Source organism: Bubalus kerabau, chromosome 4 (assembly GCF_029407905.1).
Source record: "Bubalus kerabau isolate K-KA32 ecotype Philippines breed swamp buffalo chromosome 4, PCC_UOA_SB_1v2, whole genome shotgun sequence".
NCBI classification, from domain to species: Eukaryota; Metazoa; Chordata; class Mammalia; order Artiodactyla; family Bovidae; genus Bubalus; species Bubalus kerabau.
Genome location: NC_073627.1, coordinates 74,058,175 through 74,083,971, shown reverse-complemented (window position 1 = coordinate 74,083,971; position 25,797 = coordinate 74,058,175). Strand labels below are relative to the sequence as shown.

Here is a 25,797-nt window from a genome sequence, read left to right as displayed (position 1 = left end):
GTCTCCAGCAGATGTGACATTTGCATTCCTTTCCTGGGTCTCCTGCCTGGACCGTCACTCTAAACTGGGCTCTCAGTCTAACACTTGTCCCCAAGTCCCCCAGACCTCAAGAGGAAGAAGTTGTCTTTTCCTCTAAAGCAGATATCGTCCTCCTGTTTCTTTAAGGTTACTTGTCCCCAATCCTACAAAAATTTCCCATCGGACCCCTCTTCCGTCTTTTCCTTGTCCTTCACCCATCACGTGGCTGCTTGATCTTGGCATGAGCTGTCCTCTCCCGGGGTCCAGAGCCAGCCTTTCCTCGTCCAACAGATTCTGTTGTCAGCATCAGACAGTGTTTCCCAAAGAGGGTTCCAAGGATCCCACAGAATGCACTGTATTCAGGTGGGTTTGAGAAACTCCCTATCTTGGGAATATACAACACAGGAAAGGTCTGGAGAGCCCTGCAGTGGAGGCTACTGCTCGACCTGGGAAGACCCAGGCTTCCCTAGGCTTTCGGGACCTTGAAAGACCTTTCTCCGTGTATCACTTGTGAACATCCCCCAAATAGCAGAGGCAGAGGCCAATATGAGAGGACTTCCCAGGTGGCGCTTGTGGTAAAAAAATCCGCCTGCCAGTGCAGGAAACATAAGAGACACAGGTTCGATCCCTGGGTCAGAAAGATCCCCTGGAAGAGGGCATGGCAATCCACTCCAGTATTCTTGCCTGGAGAATTCCATGAACAGAGGAACCTGGTGGGCTACGGTCCGTGGGATCGCAGAGAGTGGGGCGCGACTGGGCCGAGCGCAGCACAGGGTCCGGGTAGAGGTGGCCTCCTCTGCCCCTCCTCCAGCGAGCTGCCAGACACCTGTTCTGTGTGCGGCCCTTCCCCGGGGGCTCAGCTGCATTGTCCCAAGGTCAACACACCCAGGACAGATGACCCCATCCCAGCATCTCATGCTCGTCGTCTCCCAAAGGCCCCCAACATCCCCGTACAGACCCTCCCCACAAACCCCATGGCCACCCTATTCCCACGCTCACTCCCTCTCCTCTAGGAAGCTCCCCAACACTGTCCCTCTACACCAGCCCCCACCCCCAGCCAGGGGCTATCCAAAGGGCAAACCAAAAAAAAAAAGGGAAACCAAAGCAAACAAAAGAATTCCCCTGACCCCCCAATACACACACATACAAAAGAGCAGGCTTGTGGGAAGAGGAAGCTGCCCCAGCACCTAGCCCTGGGGGTGGGGGAGCTGGGCTCCCCCATTGTTCTCTGCCCAGGCCTGTGATGACAATCCCAGCCCGGACAGGTTGCAGCCCCCTGCCCTGCACCAGCGGCCCCCCTCTCCTCCCCACCTCGGCTCCTGGAAAGACGCCTCAGAGCAGCTGTAATAGGCCCACAAGTGGTTCCCACAGGAGGAGGAAGTGAATGCTCACAAAAGACCGGGCTTTTCCCTGAGGAAGCAGTGCTGGCCTTTCAGTGACAGACTCGGGCGAGGACGAGGGACAGGGCAGGCCGCGGACCCAGGGGACCAGGCCAGGAGAGGAGCCGGCTCTCGGAGGAAAGACGGGCATTGTGAGCCCTTGTTTACGGGCGGCGGGGCCCTGACCTTGCTACTAGTCAACAGGCCCTCGGGCCCCGCCCCCCGCAGCCTCCCGCATTGTTGTGCGTGGGCCCATTCATAATTTTATTTGGGGGTGGTTGTTTTGTCGGTCTCCAGCCCCTCCCCCAACTGGCTCCCTTTCAGCATTGTAACCCGGATAAAAAGGCAAGACATCCTTCCCCTTTCCTGGACCTCGCTTCCTACCCTGGCCTCGCAGGCCTCGCAGACTCTGTTAACCCTTCAAGCAGCGGAGGACAGGGCTTTCTAATGACAGGCCTGCGAGGCAGGCTGAGTCCCTCTCCCAACTCCGACTCCGTCTCCCCCCGGTCCCCTCCCCATACCTGCTGGGGGGCAGAAACCCAGGGTCCCAGGAAGGGCTTGGGCGCAAAGCACTTTGGGATCACAGAGCTAGATGCCGGCGTGTCGGAACTGCTGAAGAGCGAGAGGATGGAGAGGTGCGGAGCGGGGCCATCCCGAAAAGGGCTGACACCTCACCAGCTGTCGTTGTTTAGTCGCTCAATCATGTCCGACTCTTGCGAACCAAGGACTGTAGCCTGCCAAGGCCCAGGGTCCTTGGCACCTCGGTCCAAGGGGTTTCCCAGGCAAGAACGCTGGATGGAAAGGAAAGGGTTAGTCGCTCAGTCTTTTCTGTGACCCCATGGACTGTAGCCCCCCAAGCTCCTCTGTCCATGGGATTCTCCAGACAAGAATACTGAAGTGAGCTGCCATTTCCTCCTCCAGGGGATCTTCTTGACCCAGGGATAAAACCTGCATTTCCTGCATTGGCAGGTGGATTCTTTACCACTGAGCCACCGGGGAAGCCTGCCTAGAACTGGAGGCCTATTTCATGTCAATCAAGGATGCTCCCCATTGGGACATTCCTGGCAGTCAAGGGTTAAGCCTTTGCCTTCCATTCCAGGGGGTGTGGGTTCAATTCCTGGTCAGAGAGCTAAGACCCCACACACCTCAAGGACAAAAAACCAAAACATAAAACAGAAGCAATATTGTAACAAGTTCAATAAAGACTTTAAAAATGGTCCACATCCAAAACAGATGATGTTCTCTGTGTTGGCAGTGGGGTTCCCACCTGGGAACCCACTTTCCCAGGTGGCTTCCTAGGAAGGCCATGAACCCATGTCTCGAAGCAGAGCCTGGCATGAGAGTGGGGCCACCAGAAGGTGCCCAGTTACCACCAAGACCAGGCGTCCAACTCAGAGCCGCACGGGGAGCCCAGAGCAAAGCCAGGACAGGAACCCAGGCTCTGGACTCTGGGAGCCGAAGCCAAGGCTGGCTGCCCCTGACGGGGTGAAGCTTTCAGCCAGAAGGTGGTCCCATGGGAGCTTAGAGCTCCTTCCTCACTGAGACCAAAGCTTGGAGGACTTTGGGCTTCACCCTCTTGCTCTGAATGATCTTCCTTTGTGACACCCTGGGTAGTTAGACCCATTTCTTCCCCGATCTGGTCCCTCACACCTCACACCTTCTCTACTTGATCCCTGGCTCCAGCTCAGGATATCACATGCTGCCCGAGCACCCAGCCAGCTTGTTCCCACCCTTGGAATTACTTCCCTGTCCTAACGTGCCACCTCCCACCTGCCTCCCCACCACCAGTCCCCTTGCCTACACGAGGCCCTGTCTAACTCTGAAACAGCACACTTGCCCCCAGGGACACTGTCCTGAGGGTCCTAAGTGCTCTGAGGGTTTCCTGCCTCTGCAGCCACCACAGACCCTTTGCGGTGTCTTATTCGCCCCCACAGAGGTATCATATCCCAGAGCTTCCGCCATTTAGGTTTATGCCCTGTAAGTGACAGCTCAGACAGTAAAGAATCCACCTGCAAGGCAGGAGACCTGGGTTCGATCCCAGGGGCAGGACGATCCCCTGCAGAAGGGAATGGCAACCCACTCCAGTGGTCTAGCCTGGAGAATCCCATGGCCATAGGAGCCTGGTGGGCTACAGTTTGTGGGGTCTCAAAGAGTTGGACATGACTGAGTGACTGAGCACGCGTGCCTATGAATTGGTGGGAGGGGGCCACAATTCAGCCCAAAACAGTGGGGAGTAGTCTGTCTCTAAGATCATCTTGAAGAGCTCACTGATTCTATGAATAGTCAAGCAGATAAAGAAATAGAATAAAAAATAGAAAGGAAGGATAGAGAGATCTGAACCTGAAGACTGGGGTGGGGGCTAATGTCTGGAGAGGCATGTGCCCCACCTCAGCCGTCTCGTCAGTGTATAACCTGTTGGCATCTTGGGCAGCCTGAAGCCCACCATGGCCATCCATGGCTTTTTTGTGAGGGTCTCAGTCAGGTCTGCATGCAAGGTAATGATATCTGTGACAGTGACGGAAGTGAACGGAAAGGCAGTGGGGTCCACTCTGGGGAGATGCGCAGTGCTTTGAAAGAAGTGGCCCAGCTGGGGATGGGGAGAGGTGTATGAGGTTGGGACACTGAGGGATTATGGATGCCCAGAAAGGCTGCTAATCCTGACCCACCGAGGTCACAAAAGGTGAGGTAAGCAAAAGCCTTCCTAGGAATCCAAGATCCCTGATGGGGAGCCGGCATCTCCCCCAAAACTCCCTTGCCCGGGTGTGCATGTGTGTGTATCAATGCGTGTTTGTGCCTCTGTGTGTGTGTATGCTTGCGTGCATCCATGCGTGCATGTTTGTGTGTCTTCATGCACTGCAAGTGACCAAGTATCTCAGAGGAGGTGAGGGAAGATTTGGGCCCAGCCGGAGTGTGGAGGCTGCAATTCAGGCCACAGGGATCTTTGCACCTGAGCGCCCCAGCAAGCACCTAATAAGCACCTGGTTTTCCCTTGGAGCAGGTAGGAGCACCCACTTCTCTCCACAGCCCACCTCTTCTGCAGAGGCTTCTTTCTGGCTCCTTGTGGGTCTGTTTGCTCTTCTTTAGAGTGACGGGGACCAAAAGGATTTGAGAGAGGGGGCATCTTCTGCCCAGGGTCAATGTGAGGGGTTCTGAGAAGCCCTTACACCCGTCATGTTACTCTGGAGCCCAAAGACACACTCCCATGAGTTCCTCCGTGTGGTTTTCTGGGGCGGGGGGCGGGGGGCAGTGAGAGAGACTGTGGAGTGCAAGGACACACTCCCGTGAGTTCCTCCATGTGGTTCTCCTCGGGGGTGGGGGCGAAGACTGTGGAGTGCAAGCCTTCTGCAGCCTGGCCACGAGCACTGGCCGTGGCCATGGGAGCCAGAGGGACCAGCGCTGGGCTCCTGGCTCAGCCACTAGGCAACGTGGAACTGTGGGCAAAGTCTCTGACTCCCAGTCTCCTGAAATGTAGAATGGGGCTCTCTGCGCCTGTGGGGGAACCTTGCAGGCGCAGAATTAGATAAAGGAGCTAAACCTGAAGCTCAGTTAGAGTAGGTGGGGCAGCCCCCCACCCCGACCTCCGCCAGGGGTCACAAAGAGCAGGGTGGGGGAGCTTAGACTCCGGAGTGCCTGTCTCCACCCACACTCTGTCTGTCTCTAGAAAACTCTTTGTTCAGCTGTCCTACCCCAAGGCTGCCTCTTAGCCAAAGCTCCAAAGTCTGGGATTAAGATGAAGTTGAATAACCAATGCATCGTTTCCACTTCCAGCAGCCCCCAAACTAGCAAAATCCCAGATCAGACCTAAAAAGGCAGAGGCAGAGTTGCCTAGACCCTTCTCAGAACCTAGGGCAGCCAGGGGTCCAGAGCTTCACCTCCTCGGGGGTCTGCAGATAGCGGCTCAGAGGCCAGGAATGCACCCTGCCCGACCCCACTTCTCACCTCTCTGTCCCGCCGTGTCCATCCCTCACACATTCTTTCCCTTGACTTCATACATTCATTACCTACTTCCTGAGCCCCAGCCTATGGTAGAGAAGAAGCCCCGCACCCACCCAGGTCCTCCCAAATTTGACAACTCCTGCCCACTCCACTCCTCCAGCAATAAGCAACTGAGAAAATGTTGAAGAACAAGAAAGGCCAAATGCTCACAGGCTGCTCCATGTCAAGCCTGTCATTCCCAAAGCACAACTCCATCCTAGACTCAGAATCAGAAGGCTGCTGAGTCAGGGTCTAGACCCTGTTCCCAGCTGAGCAGAGCCCCTCCTACTAGGAACCACTTGAGAACTTGCCCGTAGGCAGGGAGACGGGTCACCAAGACCCAGGAAAGAAAGCCAGGATGTCCCTGGCAAACCCACTTCCCATGCCTGAGGCAGGCCTGTGACAAAGACTCAGACCCCTCCAAGCCGTCTGTTCCACCCGGCCTCAACCCTGGCCTTCTGTCTGTTCTTTCAGGGTCTAGTTTTAGCGAGAGTCTGGCTAAGTCCATTTGCACACTTGACATCTAATCACTCTTGACATCGGATTAAATTCCTCATTCCCTGAGATCTCCCAGTTGATAACCAGCCACCCAGGCCTGCCTTCAGGGACAATCACGCTCTCGGATCCTTTTAGTAAGAATCCCTCTACCCTTGATACTGCCTCTTAGAGATCTCCATCCACTGACCCCTCGCTGCCAACTGCTCCTCGGGTAGAAACTCCCACGTATTCTTGTAGGATTCAGGGTTTAGCCCCGTCTGTCTCCCTATCGCAACAGCCTGAACACTATTACAATAGTCCTGAGGTCTGAATGTTCGTTTCCTTAACAGCTAATATTAAAAGCAATGGAGGAAGGCATGGCAACCCACTCCAGTATTCCTGCCTGGGAAATCCCATGGACAGAGAAGCCTGGTGGGCTACAGTCCATGGGGTCGCAAAGAGTCAGACATGACTGAGCGACTGAGCATGCAGGCACTAAACGCAGCCAAGCAAACAGGTATCTGTTCTGTTGGGGTGGCTGTGTTGAAGACAGGTGCTTGCTTCTGAGTTTTACGAGCCGTACAGCCAGCCAACTTTTGAGGAACAATCGTGAGGATTATTAATAATCCACAGAGTCGTAGCCAGGCGGAAGGTTCCAGGCTCTATCTAGGATTTTCCTTTCAGGGACAAGAATTTAGAGACAAGGACAGACGTCTCAGTAGGTCCAGGTGTCAGCCCTGGCACTGACCCCCTCTGGCGGGGTGGAACCCCCACTTCGTTAGAGGCTAGCAAAGCTGACACCTCTTTATTATGGATATGACTCAGAAATGAAGCCTGAGCTCGTGGTCACCCCTTCTCTGAGGGTCTCTGATTATCAGGGGGCGCTGCCCAAGGGCGTCTGTGGAACACCAGGGGCTGTGGTCGCCTCTCGCCTGGGGATGAACTGGGCTGGTTTTACCCCCCTTGAAACAAAGACTCCCCTCCAGGGCCACGTTTGAGAAAGATTTGACCGTGTGCTGTTTGATTCAGAACTTGGGAACCAAAAGAGACCCTAAATTCAGGCAGACCTCAGAGACACTGCGGGTTCGGTTCCAGGCCACAGAAGTAAAGCAGATATCACAATAAAGCCAGTCACACACATTTTTTTTTTTTTTTGGTTTCGTACTGCATATAAATTATGTTTATACTATACTATATTGTATGATATTAGGTGTGCAATAACATTAAATTTAAAAAACCAGTATCGTACCTTAATTTAAAAACACTTTCTTGCTAAGAAAAATACGACTAACCATCATCTGAGTGAAAAGGTATGAAGAATTGTGAGAATTACTAACGTGTGACACAGAGGAACCAAGGGAGCAAATGCTGCTGGAAAAATGGTGCTGATAGACTTGCTCGACGCAGGGTTCCCACAAACCCTCACTTTATAAATAATAATAATAATAAAAGTGATATCTGTGAGGCACAGCAAAGTGATATATACCTCTATGTGGCCCACGCCCTCCTTTGACATCTGGGAGCTGAAGCGTTGGGTAGAGAGCCCCCCGCCACCCAAAACCAACCCGTTGAGGTGCGGGCAGAGCCGGGTTAGCATCCACACCTGGGTCCTTCCAGAGAGCAGGCTGTCACACAGTCTTCTCCAGAAAGACTCAGAGATGGAGCTCATAGTTATTTTTCACCTTGGCAGTTGGGAGAAAACTACCCTAAGTTTTCTTTGTGGGAGGAGGAAAAAATAAGAACCTGCAATTCAGCAGGGAGTACAATTTTAAAAATAAGTCTCCGGGCCAGTGCATTTAATGCTGGCCCCTTGGGGATGCAGGGCCCATAACTCAGGAGCACAATGGCTTTTCTTGTTGTGAATGAGTGTGAAGTGCCAGCAGAGGAAATAGGAAGCCCCCAATGCAGCCTGAATGGACCTGTGAACAGGCATAATAAAAGTTGTCCTGGATTTCCGCTACCACCAGGTGCTTCCGCCGGGACTTGTATTCATTCAGGCCTGGGGGTGGCCACCGTGCCAAACCTTCCCCGCGACCCCAGCCCCTGCTCACTCTCCTGACCTCACGCATCCAACAGGGGCCCCTCAGGCCTGGACTCCTGGGACTGGGTGGCAGATGAGCTTTCACCCAACCCGAGCGCCCCAAAGGTGGGGTTGGTTCTAGAGTAATGGGGAGGGCTGGGGTGGGAGACAGGAGTGGGGTCACCAGAGTACAGCACCTCCGTGCTGTGAGTCTGATAAGAGAAGCTTGTGGGAGGAAACCCGAGGGCACATGGAGACAGGTGGTCACCAGCTACGAGTGACAGACACAGTGAGGGGTTTGGCCCATGCGGCAGGAGGTGCCAGCTGCAGGGAAGGTGAGGGTGAGAAGCTGAGAAGGACACCCATCAGTGAGGGGGGTGGAGATGCGTCCGCACCAGGCACAGACACTTGGGAACAGCCGGAGGCGAGCACCCGCAGGCCACCCACTTGCCGTGTGACCTCGAGCCTGTAGCTCTCTCCCGAACCTGCCCCTGGGCTCCCAAACGAAAAAGTTGGATGGAACACATCGCCCATCTGGTGCTGCCTCCTGTAATCTGAAGTCCAAGTGTAAGCTGGGAATGCTTCTAACGAAAGGGAAAAGGAGACTGCAGTCTCAGAGGCCCACACCACCCAGCGGGGCATAGATGAGTGAGGCCAGTATGGTGTGAGGCGGGGACTGTGGGGACAGGAAAATTCCAACAAGACATGGGCCACAGAACACGCGCCTGCCCGCCGCCCAAGGGGGACTCCATCTAGGGCAGGCCTCCAGGCACCAGATGCTGATGAAGCTGCTGAGACGGCATGCGTGCATGATAAGTTGCTTCAGTAATGTCTGACTCTGTGTGACCCCAGGCTCCTCTGTCCATGGGATTTCCCAGGCAAGATTACTGGAGTGGGTTGCTGTGCCCTCCTTCAGGGATCTTCCTGACCCAGGGATGGAACCCGCATCTCTTGTGTCTCCAGCATCAGCAGGTGGGTTCTTTACCACTAGCGCCACCTGGGAAGCTGGCCGAGATGGCAAGCCTGCCCTTTATTAACCATCTTAGTAGAGCAGATTCAGAGAGATGCTGCCACATCCCTATGACAAAGCATGGAGGGGCTTTGTCATTCTGAAACAGGGTAAGGTGAGGGGGGCGGTGGATTTATTCTCTTGAGGTATGAAAGAGAATGCACCAGAAATGCCTTGGCTCTTAACACAGTAGATGGTTTATAACAGAGGTCCCCAGTCTCTGGGATCTAATGTCTGATGATCTGAGGTGGAACTGATGTAATAATAATAGAAATGCAATGTGCTTGAATCGTCCCAAAACCATCTCCTCCTCCCCTCCCCATGTCCCAGTCTATGGAAAGATCGTCCAACACAAAACTACTCCCTGGTGCCAAAAAGGCTGGGGACCACTGGTTTGCAACACACACCATCCAGGTGGATAAGGAGTCATGGACCAGCCACGGCCCTGATCCTCAGTAGGGAATCAGTCACTCCCCACCCCCATCACAAGTAGGAAGCCTCACCTCTTCCCGGAAGCCTGTCCAGCTCTGGGGGATACTGCCTGGAATCCGTGGATAGCTGACCCCTTGGGCACTAGAACATATTAACTGGGTTTGACACGGTAAAAGATCCTGAGTCCTTGTCTTTTGAAGTAAAATGCTGACTCAAGAGTTAATGATGGGGAGATGTGAAGATATAGAGATAAAGCAGAGCTGTTGAGCTGAGAAACTGATAACAATTTAGACGATAAATCTGCCACATAGCAGAATTACCAAACTCTCAGTTCCCTGAAAGATATGGATAAAGGTCTGACACACATTCCTGAGCTGTTTTTACAGGAAGCAGACCTCCCTTCAGATGAAAACTGCTGACCGCAGGAGCATGGACCTTAGACTGGTTGAAACCAGAGAGTTGATGATGCCTGAAACTTCACTTTAATGTCAACCAATCCAAGAATTGTCCATGAGCTGATCACGCCCGACTCCTTGAACACTATAAAACTCCACGGCCCCTTCCAGTCTTGAAGGCATTAACCCGCTGCAGCCCGCTTTGCCTGGCAAAGCAATAAAAGCCACTCTTTTCTACTTTGCCCAGAACTCCATCTCTGCATTTCAATGGGGCACCTGTGAACCAAGTTCCGGCAACAGGGTCATCCCTCTCTGGTACCAGCGCTGTAGCAGGGAGGGGACCCTCCAGCTGGCAGCCCTTCGTCCTCCCACGTCTAGCCTCCCGGTTCCATCTGTAAGACAGGAGGCGAGCCAAGCAGTCAACATGGACTAGAAACCGCCTGGGAGCTGAGCAGCCCTCTGGCTGCCAGTGTTTGGAGAGCAAGTTGGGACTATGGACAGCCCAGGTGTCTGGTATCTTTATTAGTCACCTAAGGGCTGCTATTATCAGTGCTTAGAGTTATGCACCCATCGCAGAATGAAGATAAGATTCATCTTCAGTTCCCCCAGGTGACGATGAAAACGACAATGATACGGCAATGGTGATGTTGTTGATAACACGGATAAGCAGCATCAGAGGGAATACAGAGTTACAGGCTTCTTGTACCATATGCCTTATGCGGAGTCTAGCAATGATCTGATTCCAGAGACAGAGGAGCCTAGCTGGCTACGGTCCATGGGGTCGCAAAGAGTCAGACACGACTGAAGCGGCTAACACTTTTACTTTCAATGATGATGTAACAAGAGTGTATATTATTTTTTAAACATTTTTTTAACTTTTTATTTTATACTGGAGTATAAAATAAACTGGAGTATAGCCAGTTAACAGTGTATGGTTTCAGGTGGACAACAAAATGATTCAACCATACATATTGTTGTCGTTGTTGTTTAGTCACTGAGTGATGTCCAACTCTGTGAGCCCATGGACTGTAACCCGCCAGGCTCCTCTGTCCATGGGATTCTCCAGGCAAGAATACTGGAGTGGGCTGCCATTTCCTTCTACAGGAGCTCTTCCTGACCCAGGGATTGAACCCGTGTCTCCTGCATTGCAGGCAGATTCTTAACCGCTGAGCCACACTCCCCTCCCATCCGTACTCCCCTCCCATCCAGGCTGCCACATGACATTGAGCAGAGTTTCCTGTGCTAGACAGTAGGTCCTTGTTGGTTATCCATTTTAAATACAGCAGTGTGTACATGTCCATCCCAAACTCCCCAACTATCCCTTCCCCCTATGTTTCCCCCAGTCCCCGCAACCATAATTTCGTTCTCTAAGGCTGTGAGTCTCTTTCTGTTTTGTAGATAAGTTCATTTGTACCATTTCTTTTCAGGTTCTGCATATAAGGGATGCCATATGATATTTCTCAGAAGGGTGAATTTATTCTGCAGGTAAGAACATTGAGGCTTATAGAAGCACAAGGGTCATATCTGCATCAAAGTTCTCATAACTAGTAAGTATCAGAGATGATTTTTCTTTCCCCACCCAAGGAATGCGGGTCTGTCAAGTGCTGTCCACCATGATGGCATCACTCAGAGATGGTAAATGGGCTGAATATTGTCCACACTGGAGACATCTGCTGGGCTCTGAAACATCCCTGGGACTGGATGACTTTAGATTTTCTTAAAACAAATGTGGAACTCTTGGTCCTCCTCCAACTCTTTGGGAAGCTGAGTGGGTCTGGGGCCTCTGGCAGATCTCAGAGGATGGCCATACTGCCCTCTTCTCAATTGCCCACAGGACCTGAGCCTATCTGGGAGGGCGTCCTTGGTCAAGACCAGTTTGGGCCTAAGACCGTGGGATCAGCTACGTTGTGTGCTAGAAAGAGCCCGAGGCCTGGGCTCCAGCAATCCAGAGCTTGGCTTCTCTTCCGATTCCTTGACAGACTAGCTGTGGAATCAGGGGCCAAAGTGACACGGCGTGAGCGTTGACTGCTGCTCCACATGGCCACAGCATTGCCTGACTTCCCAGGGCTGTTAGGAAAAGCACCTGAGCACAGCCTGGCACCTCTATAGGGTGCACTAGATTCACACACCTGACACAAGCATCACAGAAGAAAATGCAAGCCAGGGACCTCCCTGGTGGTCCAGTGGCGTAGGCCCCATGCTTCCAACGCAGGGGGCCCGGGTTCCATCGCTGGTTAGGGAACTAGATCCAACTTGCCACACATAAGACCCAGTGCTCAGTCAGTCGCTCAGTCGTGTCCCACTCTTTGTGACCCCGTGGACTGTAGCCCACCAGGCTCCTCTGTCCATAGGATTTTTCAGGCAAGAATACTAGAGTGGGTTGCCATGCCCTCCTCCATTCGACCCAGGGATCGAATCTGCGTCTCCTGCATTGCAGGCAGATCCTTTACCACTGAGCCACAGAAGTAAACAAACACAAGCCAGACAGAAAACTGGGATCCACAGTGTGTGGTCAGCAGAGTCAGGAGGACCGCTCAGGCCTGGGGTTCAGGCGCTGCCCCAGCTCCGAGCCCTGTAAGGAAAAGAAAGTCTAGGATGGTGACCCTCCATTCTAGGCTAGAACCTCCATGTCACAGGGCAGGCTGTGGTCAGCAAGGAGCCAGAAGCTGAGGTCCAAAAAATAACCTCTTTTGGGGGGGCAGGGGTGGACAGAGAAGCTTTCTTTCCCTCGGGCCTCTTGCTCAGGCCAGGTCTTTATCATTCCATATGATTAAAGGTAGCGGACCCCTCCTCTATGAAAACGTGTGGACCAAACTCACCTCCTCTGAGACTGGAGGCAGCACAGATTTGCTTTTACTCCCAAGGACTTTGATAAATGGGAACATGCTTTCAGCCCGAGCCCACAGTGACTGGATGGTGGTATCTAAGTTTGAAATGACCGGTTGTGTTGAATACAGGCAAACAACACACACCCAGCCCTGATGTCATAGGATACGATGCAGATGTTTAAGGGGAGGCTTTGTGGACTCAGCTACTGTGAGATTTGGTAGAGCCAGGCTAGGCTTGGAGTCGCAGAAGCTGATGGCACCCTGACCACAGGACTCACTGGGTCCGTGGTCCTGGGTGAGGTACCTAGTCCCAAGAGCGTTTGTTTTTCTCACCTGTAAAATGGGACAGTGGAATGACATGAGTGTAGGAACATTGTCTACAGTTGAATGGGATCTGGGGCTTCAAACACTGCCAAGTGCTGTATAAAAGCTGAGTGTTGTGTTCTTTGAGCTCTAAGGTTGATCTTCTTGGCCTGAAGTCTCTCTTGGGACTTCCCTGGTGGTGCAGTGGATAAGAATCCGCCTGCCAGCACGGGAGATGTGGGTTCGATCCCACATGCCTTGGAGCAGCTAACTGCTGAGCCTGTGTGAGCCCGTGCTCCACAGCAAGAGACGCCACTGCAACGAGAACCTCGCACGCCGCAACCGAGAGAAGCCCCAGCTCCCTGCAACCGGAGAAAGCCCGCGCAGCAATGAAGACCCAGGGCAGCCAAGAACAAGTAAATAAATAAATAAAATTAGAAAAATAAATTTCAAAGCGCTCTCTTGCTCAAAGCCATCACGGTCTGCCTGGGTGTTGTCCCTCTGCTCTCCTTGGGTGTAGGGAGCTGGGGCTGCCCCTGGTGAAATACGGTAATGGGCCACAGGCTTCTCCTGTCCCAGTTCAGGCCCTGTTCCTGGGGGGAGCATCCAGGGAGCCTGCCGCCTCTCTCCCCACTTGCAGGCAGAAGGCAGTCTCTCTGGGAGTCGGGGAGATGCTATGGGAAACAGGACACGCTCGGAAAGCCGAGGTTCTCCCTCCAGCCCTGCCATTCACCTGTCCTGTGGCCTGGGGCAAATCACACCCTCTCTCTGAGCCTGTTTTTGGCCTGGAATGATCTCTAAGATCCTTGCCAGCTCTGATCATTGTCCTTCAAAAACTCCACATGTAACCCCTTTGCTCTTAGAGCTCAGAATTCAATGCTACAGCGAGAAAAGCAGTTGATTCATTTTGGTCTGCTCCTCTGCCCCACTAGATAATCCCAAGAGTCATTGTCACCCCAGGCTTGTCCCTCCTGACACTGGCTTGTCCAACCTGGGCCCTGGCACTGCCCCTGACCTCCAGGCCTGTCTGACTGGCTCTCTCCTCCCAAACAATGAGATTTAGTGCTGGGGTGATCCCAGATCCCCCTCCCAGGCTATGTCCACACCAACAAGGCCTCATCTAATACAGTGCTCCCACTCACAAAGCACCCCAACTTTTTGTTTAACAAAGGGTCAAGCGGTAGACTCTTTATTTTGGAAAGGTTAGCAGATTGATGAGAGATCTGGGATCAAGCAGCCTTGGTGACGGGGAAGGGAAGTGTGGGACAAATTGAGAGAGTAGCACTCTGCCATGCGTAAAACAGCTAGCTTGTGGGAAGCTGCTGCAGAGCAGAGGGAGCTCAGCTCAGTGCCTTGTGATGATCTAGAGGTGTGGGATGAGGGGGAGGGAGGGAGGCTCAGCTGGGAGGGGATACATGTATATATTTAGCTGATTCACATTGCTGTACAGCAGAAACAAACACTGTAAAGCAACTATTCTCCATTTAAATACATAAAGAAATAAGATCTGGGGTCAGTAAGGCCTTCCAGGGCCCCCCAGGTCAAACAGCTGGGCAACCTTCAGATCATTCTCTGTGGGTCATCTCTGTGTTAGTTTGATGATGCTCAGGGCAGGTTCATTAGCTGGACCCTTAATGAATAAAGGCTGATGGGAAGGGGCCTCTTGGCGATAGAGCAATTCAGCAGGGTAGGGACAGAGGATGGGTGTCACTGCACCCAGCTGGGCAATTGCCAAGGGGCTGAGTCCAGTGCTCAGATACTTCATAAAATAGCCAGTTTTGCAGTCCCTTCTTCCTTAATCCTAAGGCAATGTCTGTTCTCAGATGAAACAGAGCAGAGAAGTCTGAGCACATGGTTAGGGTGGCCACTTTCAGAAGGGCAGGCTGAGACCTGGATTCCAGCCCCGGCTTGGACCAGCTCACTCTAATGAGGGATGGGACAGGAGGAGGACACTGGTTTCCATGCCAGCAAAGACAGGGGTCACTTGTCCTGGCGCGGTGCCCAGGCCGGCCATCAGGGGTCATCCTGGGAGCCAGACACACGGCTCCCAGACAGCCTCCTATAAATAGCTATAAATAGTCTTGGTTCTGTGTGTGCACACGCCTGGCCGCCGTGTACAGGGCAGCGTGCACAAGCCCGGGCGCGGTGAATGGGGATTGTTGAGCGGGAGATGGCTTGTATTCACCGGCGCTGCTTGGGTTGGCGCCAGCCTCTTTTCTCCGGGCAATCCCATTTGGGCTATTGTGCCCATTATGGCTGATCCTTATCTTGGTTGTTTATCCAGTTGCTGTATAGATTGACTTTCTGAATGTCAGGGTTGGGCTGTTTCCATAACAGGAAGCTGCTTGCTGTCTTACTGTTTAAGAAACTCCAGTCTACACAATAGAGTCCCAACAAAACCCTAAACACTGCATGCGCCAGGGGGACCTCATTGAATCCAGCTCTTATTGTTTTTGTTGCGGGCTGAATCCTGTATTTACAGTCAGACGGGTGTGTGTGTGTGTGTGTGTGTGCGCACTCGTGCATGCAGGCACAGGATATTAAGCCTGGCTTTTCACTTTCCAAGTTCTCAGCATAGATTAGGGTGCCCAGATTCCCCAGATGTAAACCTCCTGAAGGTGGGGGAGAAGGGACGAGTAGGACCCATCCCCAGAGAGTTTCCTCCCGTTCTCCTGGGGCCTTGTGTTCAGAAGGAAGTTGGCGTTTGTGTTTTCATACCGGGGCACAAACAGTAGAACAAATGCTCAAGTCAGCGTTGACCCAGGCGCCAAGACCCCTATGGAGGAAGTAGAAGATCAAAGGGAGTACTCGGCCCTGTTTCTGTCTGTCAGTATTATTTATTATCTTCTGAGCTGGTTCCCAGGCCCAGTTTTCAAAAACCCCTCTAGGCTGGTTAAGGATCATGGATTCATCTTCAATTTTTTTCAAGCCTCCTCTCCAACCCTCAGCAGCCAAGGAGTTTAGAGAAGAAATCAAATGGAGTCTGAGACCTCTAGGGAGACCTGCCTCCTGGCATATCAGAGAATCACCTGTTTAGAGCTTGGCTGGGAGCTCCTGGAAGGCTCAGGATCCCTCAGCCAAGTTCCTGGGTGGGGAGGGAGGGGGTAAATGCCACCTTGAAGTTGGAAGGACCCTATGAGCTTGCAGCCCCTTGGGATGTAATTCTCAATGGAGAACAACCCTGGGTTCCTTGGCAGTAGAGCCTCCTGGTTATCTTTAAACCTTGAAAATATAAACACAGATGCGTTTAGGCATCATACCTGATGTCACCAATGAAGCCAGGGAAATGGCTTATCAAGGCATCTTCGGCAGTTAACGGAGTGTGTGCACAGTGGTCCTTCTTCCACAGAGCGTAAGGGCTTTGCTTGACATTGTCCATCCTCATCTTGGGAAGGAGCAGGTGGACCCTGGATTCAGATGGTCAAGCACAGATTGCAGAGAGACCAGTCAGTAGATTCCTCAGGGTATTGTTAGTAGATCCCTTAGACCAGTCAGTAGATCCCTTAGACCAACATGGCTGGGACCCTTTCTCGGCTTGAAGGAGCAAGTGATCTCAGCAGAAGTTTAAGGAGACGGAAGTGGGGTTGATGGGTCCCGGAAGGAGCTGCAGATACTGTAGACCACACTGAGTTAATCCATTTCTTCCTTTTACAGGAGACAGGAAGAGTGAAGATGAGACAAGCAAAGCGCCTGGGCTCAGATTGCTGGTTAAATGCAGAGCTTCAGGAGAGGCTGGCCTGCTCCCCCAGCCCCCCAGCCTCCCAGTGAGGGGCAGTGGGAAGAGTGACCATTCCTCTCAAAGCCCCGGTGAGAAGGAAGTGGCAGCCTCACCACCCAGAAAGCCCAGGCACCAGAAAATGTAGACAAAGGGCTTCATCTCAAACGACTGGGTCATCCCAAATCACGGCACACACGTGTCTGTCACCTCCAAACATCTTCAGAAGAAAGTTTAGGTTTCCTGGGGGAGATGAGCCAAGGGTCTGGACTTCTCTTAAATTAAGTAAAATTGGAGGTCCTGGGAGAAGAGAAGTGCTTAACACTTGACTATTAGAACAAGTTCTGAATTGACAAAGCCTTCCTTTCTGCTTGCAAAGAACTGATCCGGTGAGCTACAGACACCAGCCAAACCACCAAGTCCAAAGAGGTAATAAAAATTGAGTTTGTGTACTTGAACAAATGTGAACAGTCTTCTATTTCGATACTGATAGTTTTCTAAGGGCCACATAGTCCACGCTATCAGAGGCTTGAATCTGAATCTAAGACCCAAACTTCCATTTTGGTTGAAGACTCTTGTCTTATGGAGCAAATGATCATTGTCACCTTTTCCCACTCCCATGGAAGGGTCCCTGGAAAAGGCCTGGAGGGAACCATTGCCCTGTGAGCTGTCGTGAAAGCCATTTAGCAGTAGAGGGCGCTGTTTACCTAATATCCAAGCATGAGCCTGAGATGAGAGAGAGAATTCTGATGCTCTTAAGAGCGGTCATCTAGCTGCTTCTCCCATCTCCTCCAGACCGTGTTCGACCAGCCTGATGGATGGGAAAGTTGTAAGTTCACAAAGAGCTCCCTGTCCTACTTGGCAACTCAGTCCTGTCACAGCCGTCTTCCTTGTTAAGAAGCTCTTAAACCAACCTGCACCCATTGTGTTACATTTCCTCTTGTTCTATGTCACTGACTTTGAACCTCGAGTCCATGGTGCTGCAGAGTGAATTGCTTCCCTGAGATGCCTTCCCTCTATTATTCTTGTTTGCCCAGCATTCACTACCATGGCAATCTCCCGCGGGTGGGGCACAGGGTAGGGTTGGGATAGCACAAATTGGACCTAATATGAACACGGCAGATTAAATTTAACATTGTCTGAAAGTATGGGATACAGCTAGATCTTATAAATAGTAAATAAAGAGCATTTAATTATCTATTGGGCTTACAGGTTAGGAGCCTGGTTCCTGTAAAACACAGGCAGACATCAGAATCACTGTCAGAAAATACTTTCAAGACACTCTGAACACAGGAAATAACCAGATGTCCTTAGTGTTATTCTCAAAATATTAGCCACATTTGTGGATAATGTTGACTTTGTTTTGAGATTTGGCCTTGGTCTATATGTGATGGCTCAGACAGTAAAGAATCTGCCTGCAATGCAGGAGATCTGGGTTCTATCCCTGGGTAGGGAAAATCCCCTGAAGAAGGGAATGGCTACCCACTCCAGTATTCTTGCCTGGAGAATTCCGTGGACAGAGGAGCCTGGCGGGCTATAGTCCATGGGGTCATAAACAGTCAGACACGACTGAGTGACTGACACTTATATATGGTGGGTGGTTTACCCTGGAGCCAACAACGGTTAAGACTCAAGGTTCTTCTTGGCTAGCCAAGGGCCTAGCAATCTCTCATTCAAACAGCATGTGTATTTGTGAAATTTGCAAGCATAAACTATTTTAATCCCAAACTGGTCAAAAGTGCTGTTTGTTTCTACTCTGATTTCTGTCCATCATACTTATCAATACACACACACACACACACACACACACACACACTTTAATTGCTTCTGTGTAGTTAAAAATTGCCAACTGTTCTGGTGTAGAAAGAGCTTCCAGGTATACCCAAGTGCCGGCCCATGCCATTGATGAAGGCACAAGACCAGGCGTGGTGATCAGTGGGGACCTGTCTTAGGGCTCCGAGCACTAGAAGCCTGTCCCAAGCAGAGGATAAGCACATATACAGAGCCAGAAGCTTGTCTGGATTATTTTTCTGGTTTCCTAATATTCCTGTTTTCCATCTTTTAAAAATCTGCTATTTGGGCAGAACTATGGAGAAAATAAAAAGATCAGTGGTCACCAGAAGTTGGGGGAGGGTTGGGCAGGGGAAGCCAAGGACATTTAGGGCAAGGAAATCACTTTACGGTCTTCTCATGGTGGAGACAAGTCACTGGACATTTGTCCAAACCCACAGGACTTGCCACACTGACTGTGCCTGCATGGTGCACAATGCTCAGTCGTGTCCGAATCTTTGCGACCCCGTGGACTGCAGCCTGCCAGGCTCCACTGCCCATGGGATTTTCTGTCAAGAACACTGGAGTGAGTTGCCATTTCCTCCTCCAGGGGATCTTCCCAACCCAGGGACTGAAACTGCATTTCCTGCATCTCCTGCATTGCAGGCAGATCCTTCATAACTGAGCCACCGGGAAGCCCCACACTAAGCCTGACCCTAATGTAAACCATGGTGATGATGAGGTGTTAAATCAGGGTCATCAGCTGTAACAAAGGCTCCGCTGTGGTCAGGGATGTTGATGGTGGGGGAGGCTATGCATATGCAGAGTGGCAAGGGAACATGGGAAATCTCTCTACCTTCTTCTCTATTTTGCTGTGAATCTAGAATGGCTCTGAAACATAGTCTTACAAAGTATGCAAATAGTTATCATTCATTTACTCATTCCAAATAAATATTCACTTATGAAACTTGTTATGCATTTGCAATCATGCAGGCTATTTTTAATAAGCCCCTGGTTTGTTGAGATGCCCACAAAAGCTGGGTCTGCCCTGCTCCTAAGTCATAAGTCCTTGCCACTGTTATTAGCTCATACTTACAACTATGTCACTTTTCCATTTGGATTATAAATATCTTAAAGATGAAAAAGTACCTTTTGTTTCCTGTGTTCAGTGCATTAAGTAAAACTTTTCATTGGCTGGAGTTGATAGATGCCTCTCCCGATCCTCTTTGGCTGTTACCTGCAGGAGCTGTGTTACTGGTTTGTGGAACAGAGTGTAGAGAGTTCTGTCCTGTGATCTTTGGTTACTTGAAGGTGTCTTGAGCTGAAACAGGGGCTCCAGGGAAGCATATAATTACCCATGTCAATAGAAGGGGACAGCAGAGAGTGAACCACCCAGAGAATTGCGTTCCTGGAACGGAGAACAAGATGATGGTCAATCCTTCCTGTTGCTCCCACCACCATTAGTGACTCTGAGGCACAGTATCTCACAGACTGAGAAACAGTCACCGCTTTCCGTTTCTTGAAATTTTGGAGTCCACTCCTTCCAGAGGGCAAAATTAGTGAATGTTTTGTCTCCTTTTCTCCAAGATCCTGCTTGGCTAGCGTTAAAAAATGGAGTTTTCTCAACAACCAAGATTCACGACGGTGAATCTTTCTTCACAGAAAAGCCACAATTCCAGCTGTCCCAGAGCAGATGAAGAAGAGTGGAAAATAAACTGAATATGTCTGGTAATTCTTTCAGGGACTGTCCCTGAAAGAGACACCAGTCATACCAGCACTTGCCAGCAGAGGGCAAGGTGTCCCCGCTGGTGGGACTGAAGTTGGCTGAGCTACCTGTCTGGGTTCTTTTCTTTGGTCCACCTGGATTATCTGGACGAATCTGCAGAATTCTCTATTTGTACCCACTCTATTGGAGGAGGTGGATCCACCAGAGGAGGCTGCAAAGAGCCCAGGGTCTAAATATCCCGCCTGGGCTGCTCTGGGGGCCTCAGACTTGGGGCCTCCCTGTGCCCTGGAGAGCCACCTCCAGGCTGCAGTTCTCCCAGAGGATTCCAGGATGAGAAAGATCTGAAGGTCCCTCTGCCCTCCCCTGTCCCCGCCCCCTACCCCGTTCCCAGTCCTGTCTGAACATCCCAACGACCTCCCTGCAGCATTCTGAACCCCACAAAAGGTCTTCTGTAGGGGTGCCTGATACAATCCAGGACACTCAATTCGATTTGAATTTCAGATAAACAAAGAGTAATCTATAATTAATAATCTATCCCAAATATTGCAGGGGACATACTTACATGTTACAAATCCTTCTTGATCTAAAATTCAAGTTGAATTGGGTGTCTTTTCTCTTTATTTGCTAAATCTATACCACCCGGGGCTTCCCAGGTGGCTCAGACAGTAAAGAATCTGCCCGCAATGCAGGAGACTTGGGTTGGGAAGATATAGTGGAGAAATGAATGGCAACCCACTCCAATATTCTTGCCTGGAGAATTCCATAGACAGAGGAGCCTGGCGGGCTACAGTCCATGGGGTCACCAAGAGCCAGATATGACTGAGGTGAGACTTAGCACACATGCATACCACCCCAGCTCTCCTGAGAAGCCTAAAATATTCTAACACAGTGCAGACCAAAAGCAAGATTCCTTCTCCCTCCCTCTAACCCCTTCTTCCCCCAAAACACTCTGGCTAGGATCTGCCTTATTAGGCCTGCTCTAATCTGAACTGCTCACTTCACACACTTTCATTTCCTCAGCCTTATTTGGTCCTGTCAATAAACCAGGCAGGCCTGCACCTAAACAGAAGGAAACAGACGCGAGATTCTGACTGTGCAGGGCATAGGCCTTGATGGAGCGACTTGGCAGGGCTGCCTGAGACTCCAGATATGACAGCTGGAAGTGGGGGGTGGGGGCAGGCTCAGAGTCTCCTGTCCTTCCCCCTAAGCACGGAGAACCAAGATCTCCCCCAAGGAGCCCAGTCGTCTGCCATGTATCCCATTGCAGGCTCTGGGGCAAGCCTGGGGGACCCAACTGGGCAGGCAGACCCGCCACCGGGACACCTGGGTCCTGTCCATGGGCTTCAGCCGCGGCCTCAGCAGCAGCCATGCCTTCCTGTGCAGCCGCTGCGGCGTGTAGGATGCTGATAACAGGAACAATGAGGCAGAGGAAAAGTGGCAGGAGCAGGACAATGAGTGGGCCTCAGGGACTCTCCCAGGCCAAGCGGGATGGAGGAAGGAGCTGCAGGTCCCAAGGGCCAGCCTGGGGACTACTGCGTGGTGGGATGGAGAGCAGGGTAACCCAGGGCCCTGGGAAGGAGCTGGGGGGCAGCCTCAGCCTTGCTCCCACCCCTGAGAGAACCCCTTTCTCTGTGGGTGGGGCCAGGGAAGACAGGGAATTACTCCAAGCCCATTACCCCAAGAAGGGACCTTCTAGTCTCCCCCGGGGCAGAAGAGTAAGCATCTCACAGCTGGAGTGAGGACAGAGTGGCTCCTGGGATGATCTCAGCTCTGCCACCCGGAGGCCCACGACCTCTAACTCCCTTGTCTACTCTCCGGCCCCGCAGGAGGGCTCTTCAACACCCCTACCTGTGCAGAGTGAAGGGTGCACATGCAGGACTCCAGTTGTGCAGGGAGACCAGCCAGCGGGGCAGCAGATGAAGACCTTGGGGTTTGTCCAGAATGAGGCCGAGTTGTCTTGTTGGGGGCTGAGTGCCTGCAGCTGCTGACCAAGTCATCCTGAGAGGAGCTGCCTCTGGGCCAGGAGTGGCCTCTGGGACATCCCAGGTGTCACTCACTTCATTCATGGCTCGTGGCACGTGGTAGAAGTGGAGCAAAGTGTATAGACTGTGTGATCAAATCTCCCCGGGCCAGAACTGGAGATGGTACAAAGGTGGTCCAGGGGCTAAATGAGGTGCCTTGAGGGTATTTATCTCTTTTCTAAATCCAGACCGTGGCTACTGAGTCTGTGTCTATTTATTCGTTGCTTAGTTCAGCCTAGTATGAAAAAGATGTACAGCAACCAGTAAGATGCAGACAAAAGAAGAGGATAAAACAAAGTAAAGAACGAAGTGGAGGGAAACAAAGGAAGAGAGGTTCCGTGGAGCCAGGAGAAAGGGTGAGGATGCAACGGAGCCTGCCATGAGGCCCCTGCGGGCGAGTGGCGCAGTCTCCAGGAACGAGAAGCATCCCCGTCACAGGCTGTTTGGGAGGAGCCAAAATAACAACAAACAAAAATGCCAACGTGTTATTTCTGATACTAACACCAGAGACCAAGCCTCATCCAAAGTCCTCAGGGAGAGAACTCAGAGCAAGGTGCTGGAAACGTCCAGGCTCCGGGATCCTGCATCTCAGAGCTTGTCGAGGGTCAGGCAGGGGCCGCTCATGAAAGACTCTGTGAGGAGGGCTCTGAAACAGGCCCAAGCCCCCTACTGTGGGTGGCTTAAGCTGAATATTTTAAAATTCATTTTTATTGAAGTTTATTGTAGTTGCTTTACGATGTTGTGTTAGTTTCAGCTGTACCACAAAGTAAATCAGCTATACGTATACATACACCCCCTCTTTTTTGGATTTCCTTTCCATTCAGGTCACCACAGAGCACTGAGTGGAGTTCCCTATGCTATACAGCAGGCTCTCGGTAGCTATCTATCTTACACATAGTCTCAGTAGTGTATATTAGTCAACCCCAATTTCCCAACTCATCCCACCCTCAGTTCCTGCCTTAGTATCCATATGTTTGCTCTCTATGGCTGGGTCTTTATTTCTGCTTTGCAAATAAGTTCATCTGTATCATTTTTCTAGATTTCACTTATAAGCGATATTATACAATATGCATTTTTCTCTTTCTGGCTTACTTTACTCTCTATGACAGTCTCTAGGTCCATCCATATCTTTGAAAACAGTAAGTTTTTTTCCTTTTTATGGCTGAGTATATTCCATTGTATGTACGTACCACATCTTCTTTATCCATTTCTCCGCTGAAGGACATTTAGGTTACTTCCATGTCCTGGCTATTGTAAACAGTGCTACAATGAGAATTAGGCTGCATGTATCTTTTTGAATTATGCTTTTCTCAGGGTATGTCCCCAGGAGTGGGATTGCTGAGGCATATGGTAGTTCTATTTTTAAATTCTTAAGGAACCACTATACTATTCTCAATAGTGGCTGTGTCAATTTACATTGACCCAACAGTGCAGGAGAGTTCTGTTTTCTCATAGCCTCTCCAGCATTTACTGTTTGTAGATTTTTTGATAATGGCTATTCTGATGGGGTGCGAAGTGATACCTTATCTACTCAAAACAAGCTACTTGTCAATGCAATCCCAATCAAATTACCAATGACATTTTTCACAGAACTAGAACACAATTTTTTACGATTTGTATGGAAACACAAAAGACCCCCAATAACCAAAGCAATCTTGAAAAAGAAAAACGAGGAATCAGGCTCCCTAACTTCAGGCTATCCTACAAAACTACAGTAGTCAAGACAGTATCGACTGGCACAAAAATAGAAATATAAACCAATAGAACAGGATAATGGCAACCCACTCCAGTGTTCTTGCCTGGAGAATCCCAGGGACGGGGGAGCCTGGTGGGCTGCAGTCCATGGGGTCGCACAGAGTCAGACACGACTGAAGCGACTTAGCAGCAGCAGCAGAACAGGATAGAAAGCCAGAAGGTAAACCCATACACCTCTGATCAAAAAGGCAAGAATACACAACGGAGAAAACAAGCTCCTCAATAAGTGATACTGGGAAACTGGACAGCTACATGTAAAAGAATGAAATTAGAACACTCCCTAACACCACACACAAAAATAAACTCAAAATGGATTAAAGGCCTAAATGTAAGGCCAGACACTATAAAACTCTTAGAGGAAAACATAGGCAGAACACTCTTTGACATGAATCATAGCAAGATCTTCTTTGACCCACCTCCTAGAGTAATGAAAATAAAAACAAAAATAAACAAATTGGACCTAATTAAACTTGAAAGCTTTTGCACAGTTATGGAAACCATAAACAAGACTAAAAGACAACCCTTAGAATGGGACAAAATATTTGCAAATGAAACTGACAAGGGATTAATCTCCAAAATATACAAACAACTCCTGCAGCTCAATATCAAAAAAATAAACAGCCCAATCAAAAAATAGACAGAAGACCTAAATAGACATTTCTCCAAAGAAGAAATACAGATGGCCAACAAACATGAAAAGATGCTCAACATCACTAAATATTGAGTGTGTGCATGCTGAATTGCTTCAGTTGTGTCCAACTCTTTGCAGCCCTTTGGACTGTAGCCCGCCAGGCTCCTCTGTCCATGGGATTTTCCAGGCAAGACTACTGGAGTGGGTTGCCATCTCCTCCAGGAGATGTTCCCAACCCAGGGAGAGAACCCATGTCTCCTGCACTGGCAGGCAGGTTCTTTACCACTAGCGCCACTTGGGAAGCCCTCGTTAATTATTAAAGAAATGCAAGTCAGCTGAATTTTAAGGAAGAATTCTAAAGCTCAGGTGCCTAAGGATGGAGAGAGGTGGACGTTTGGCCCCTCCCCCAGGCAGCCCTCCATCAGCCGGTTTATCTGTCTGTCTCCGTTGAGCTCTGGCCAGGGACAGGGTAGCGGGTGTAGGTGTTCCTCCCAGGCCACACCCCCAGGGCCTCTCTGTGAGTTCCTGGTTCACGGCCTGCCACCTCTCTGCTAAGGCTAAGCCGTGTGCCCGGGTGGGGCCTCCATCCTCTTGTAAAAGATGAGACATTTGGGAGGCCCCTCCCCTCCCTGCTCTCTGCCCAGGAGGCTAGAAAGGCCCCACCTCGGTCCAATTGGGCCTTGCCTGACGTAAGGTCTGCTGGGTCACGAGCAGGTGACCTGACCTTTACCCTCCTGAGCCCACCCTCCCCAAAACCTCCCCTTGCCAACACCTGTATTTCTTGATAAAACTCATTTAACCTTAGACACATCACCTGCACTGGGGAACACAGCATCTTTGTGGCAGGAGGCAGGACTGCTCCTTGAGAGTCCCTGTACCCTCTGCCCTGCCCTGGAGCAGCATGGACTGCAATGATCAGCAAGGTGTGTGTCCAGCCCCCAGTGCAGCCTTGGGGGTGAATCAGCGGCTCTCGAACACTGTCCTGCCCCAGTTTAGCAGGATTCCGGCACATCCTCCAGGTCAGGGGACAGGATACCTTGGCACTGACCCTCACCGGTCTAGCTGGACCGACTGCCTCTCCCTGGGTCAACTGGTTCAGTCCCCTGTGGTTTCCTCGTCCACACAATCAAGCCCAGCGCCCCGGAGCTCCCTGTTAGGGACTGTTTTGTCAGCACTTGGCATGCAATCCACAGAGGTGACACCAATTACTCGTGTCACAGCTGCTAGAGAAGACGGAGATGAAATCCAGCATGGGGACCATCCATCAAGGTCTGAGAAGAGTGGGCTGGGGGTCTGTCACGGTGACAGGGATTGGGGTAGGGGGCAGGGTCTCTCAGGACAGC

The 25,797-nt window shown here is 51.1% G+C and overlaps 1 protein-coding gene and 1 long non-coding RNA gene across 2 annotated transcripts in view; one reads left to right on the top strand and one right to left on the bottom strand.

Annotated features, from left to right (window-relative positions):
• The first annotated feature begins 256 nt into the window (after nucleotides 1-256).
• Nucleotides 257-13,298, top strand: LOC129651469 (uncharacterized). Its single transcript, XR_008714157.1, has 3 exons — nucleotides 257-381; nucleotides 11,133-11,190; nucleotides 12,985-13,298. It is a non-coding gene; the product is annotated as an uncharacterized LOC129651469 (long non-coding RNA).
• A 7,952-nt stretch (nucleotides 13,299-21,250) lies between these two features.
• Nucleotides 21,251-25,797, bottom strand: part of RP1L1 (RP1 like 1) — a 54,697-nt gene continuing 50,150 nt past the window's right edge. The window contains exon 5 of the mRNA XM_055579689.1: nucleotides 21,251-21,450. Coding sequence (XP_055435664.1) covers nucleotides 21,251-21,450 — 200 coding nt within the window. The remainder of the gene's footprint in view (nucleotides 21,451-25,797) is intronic.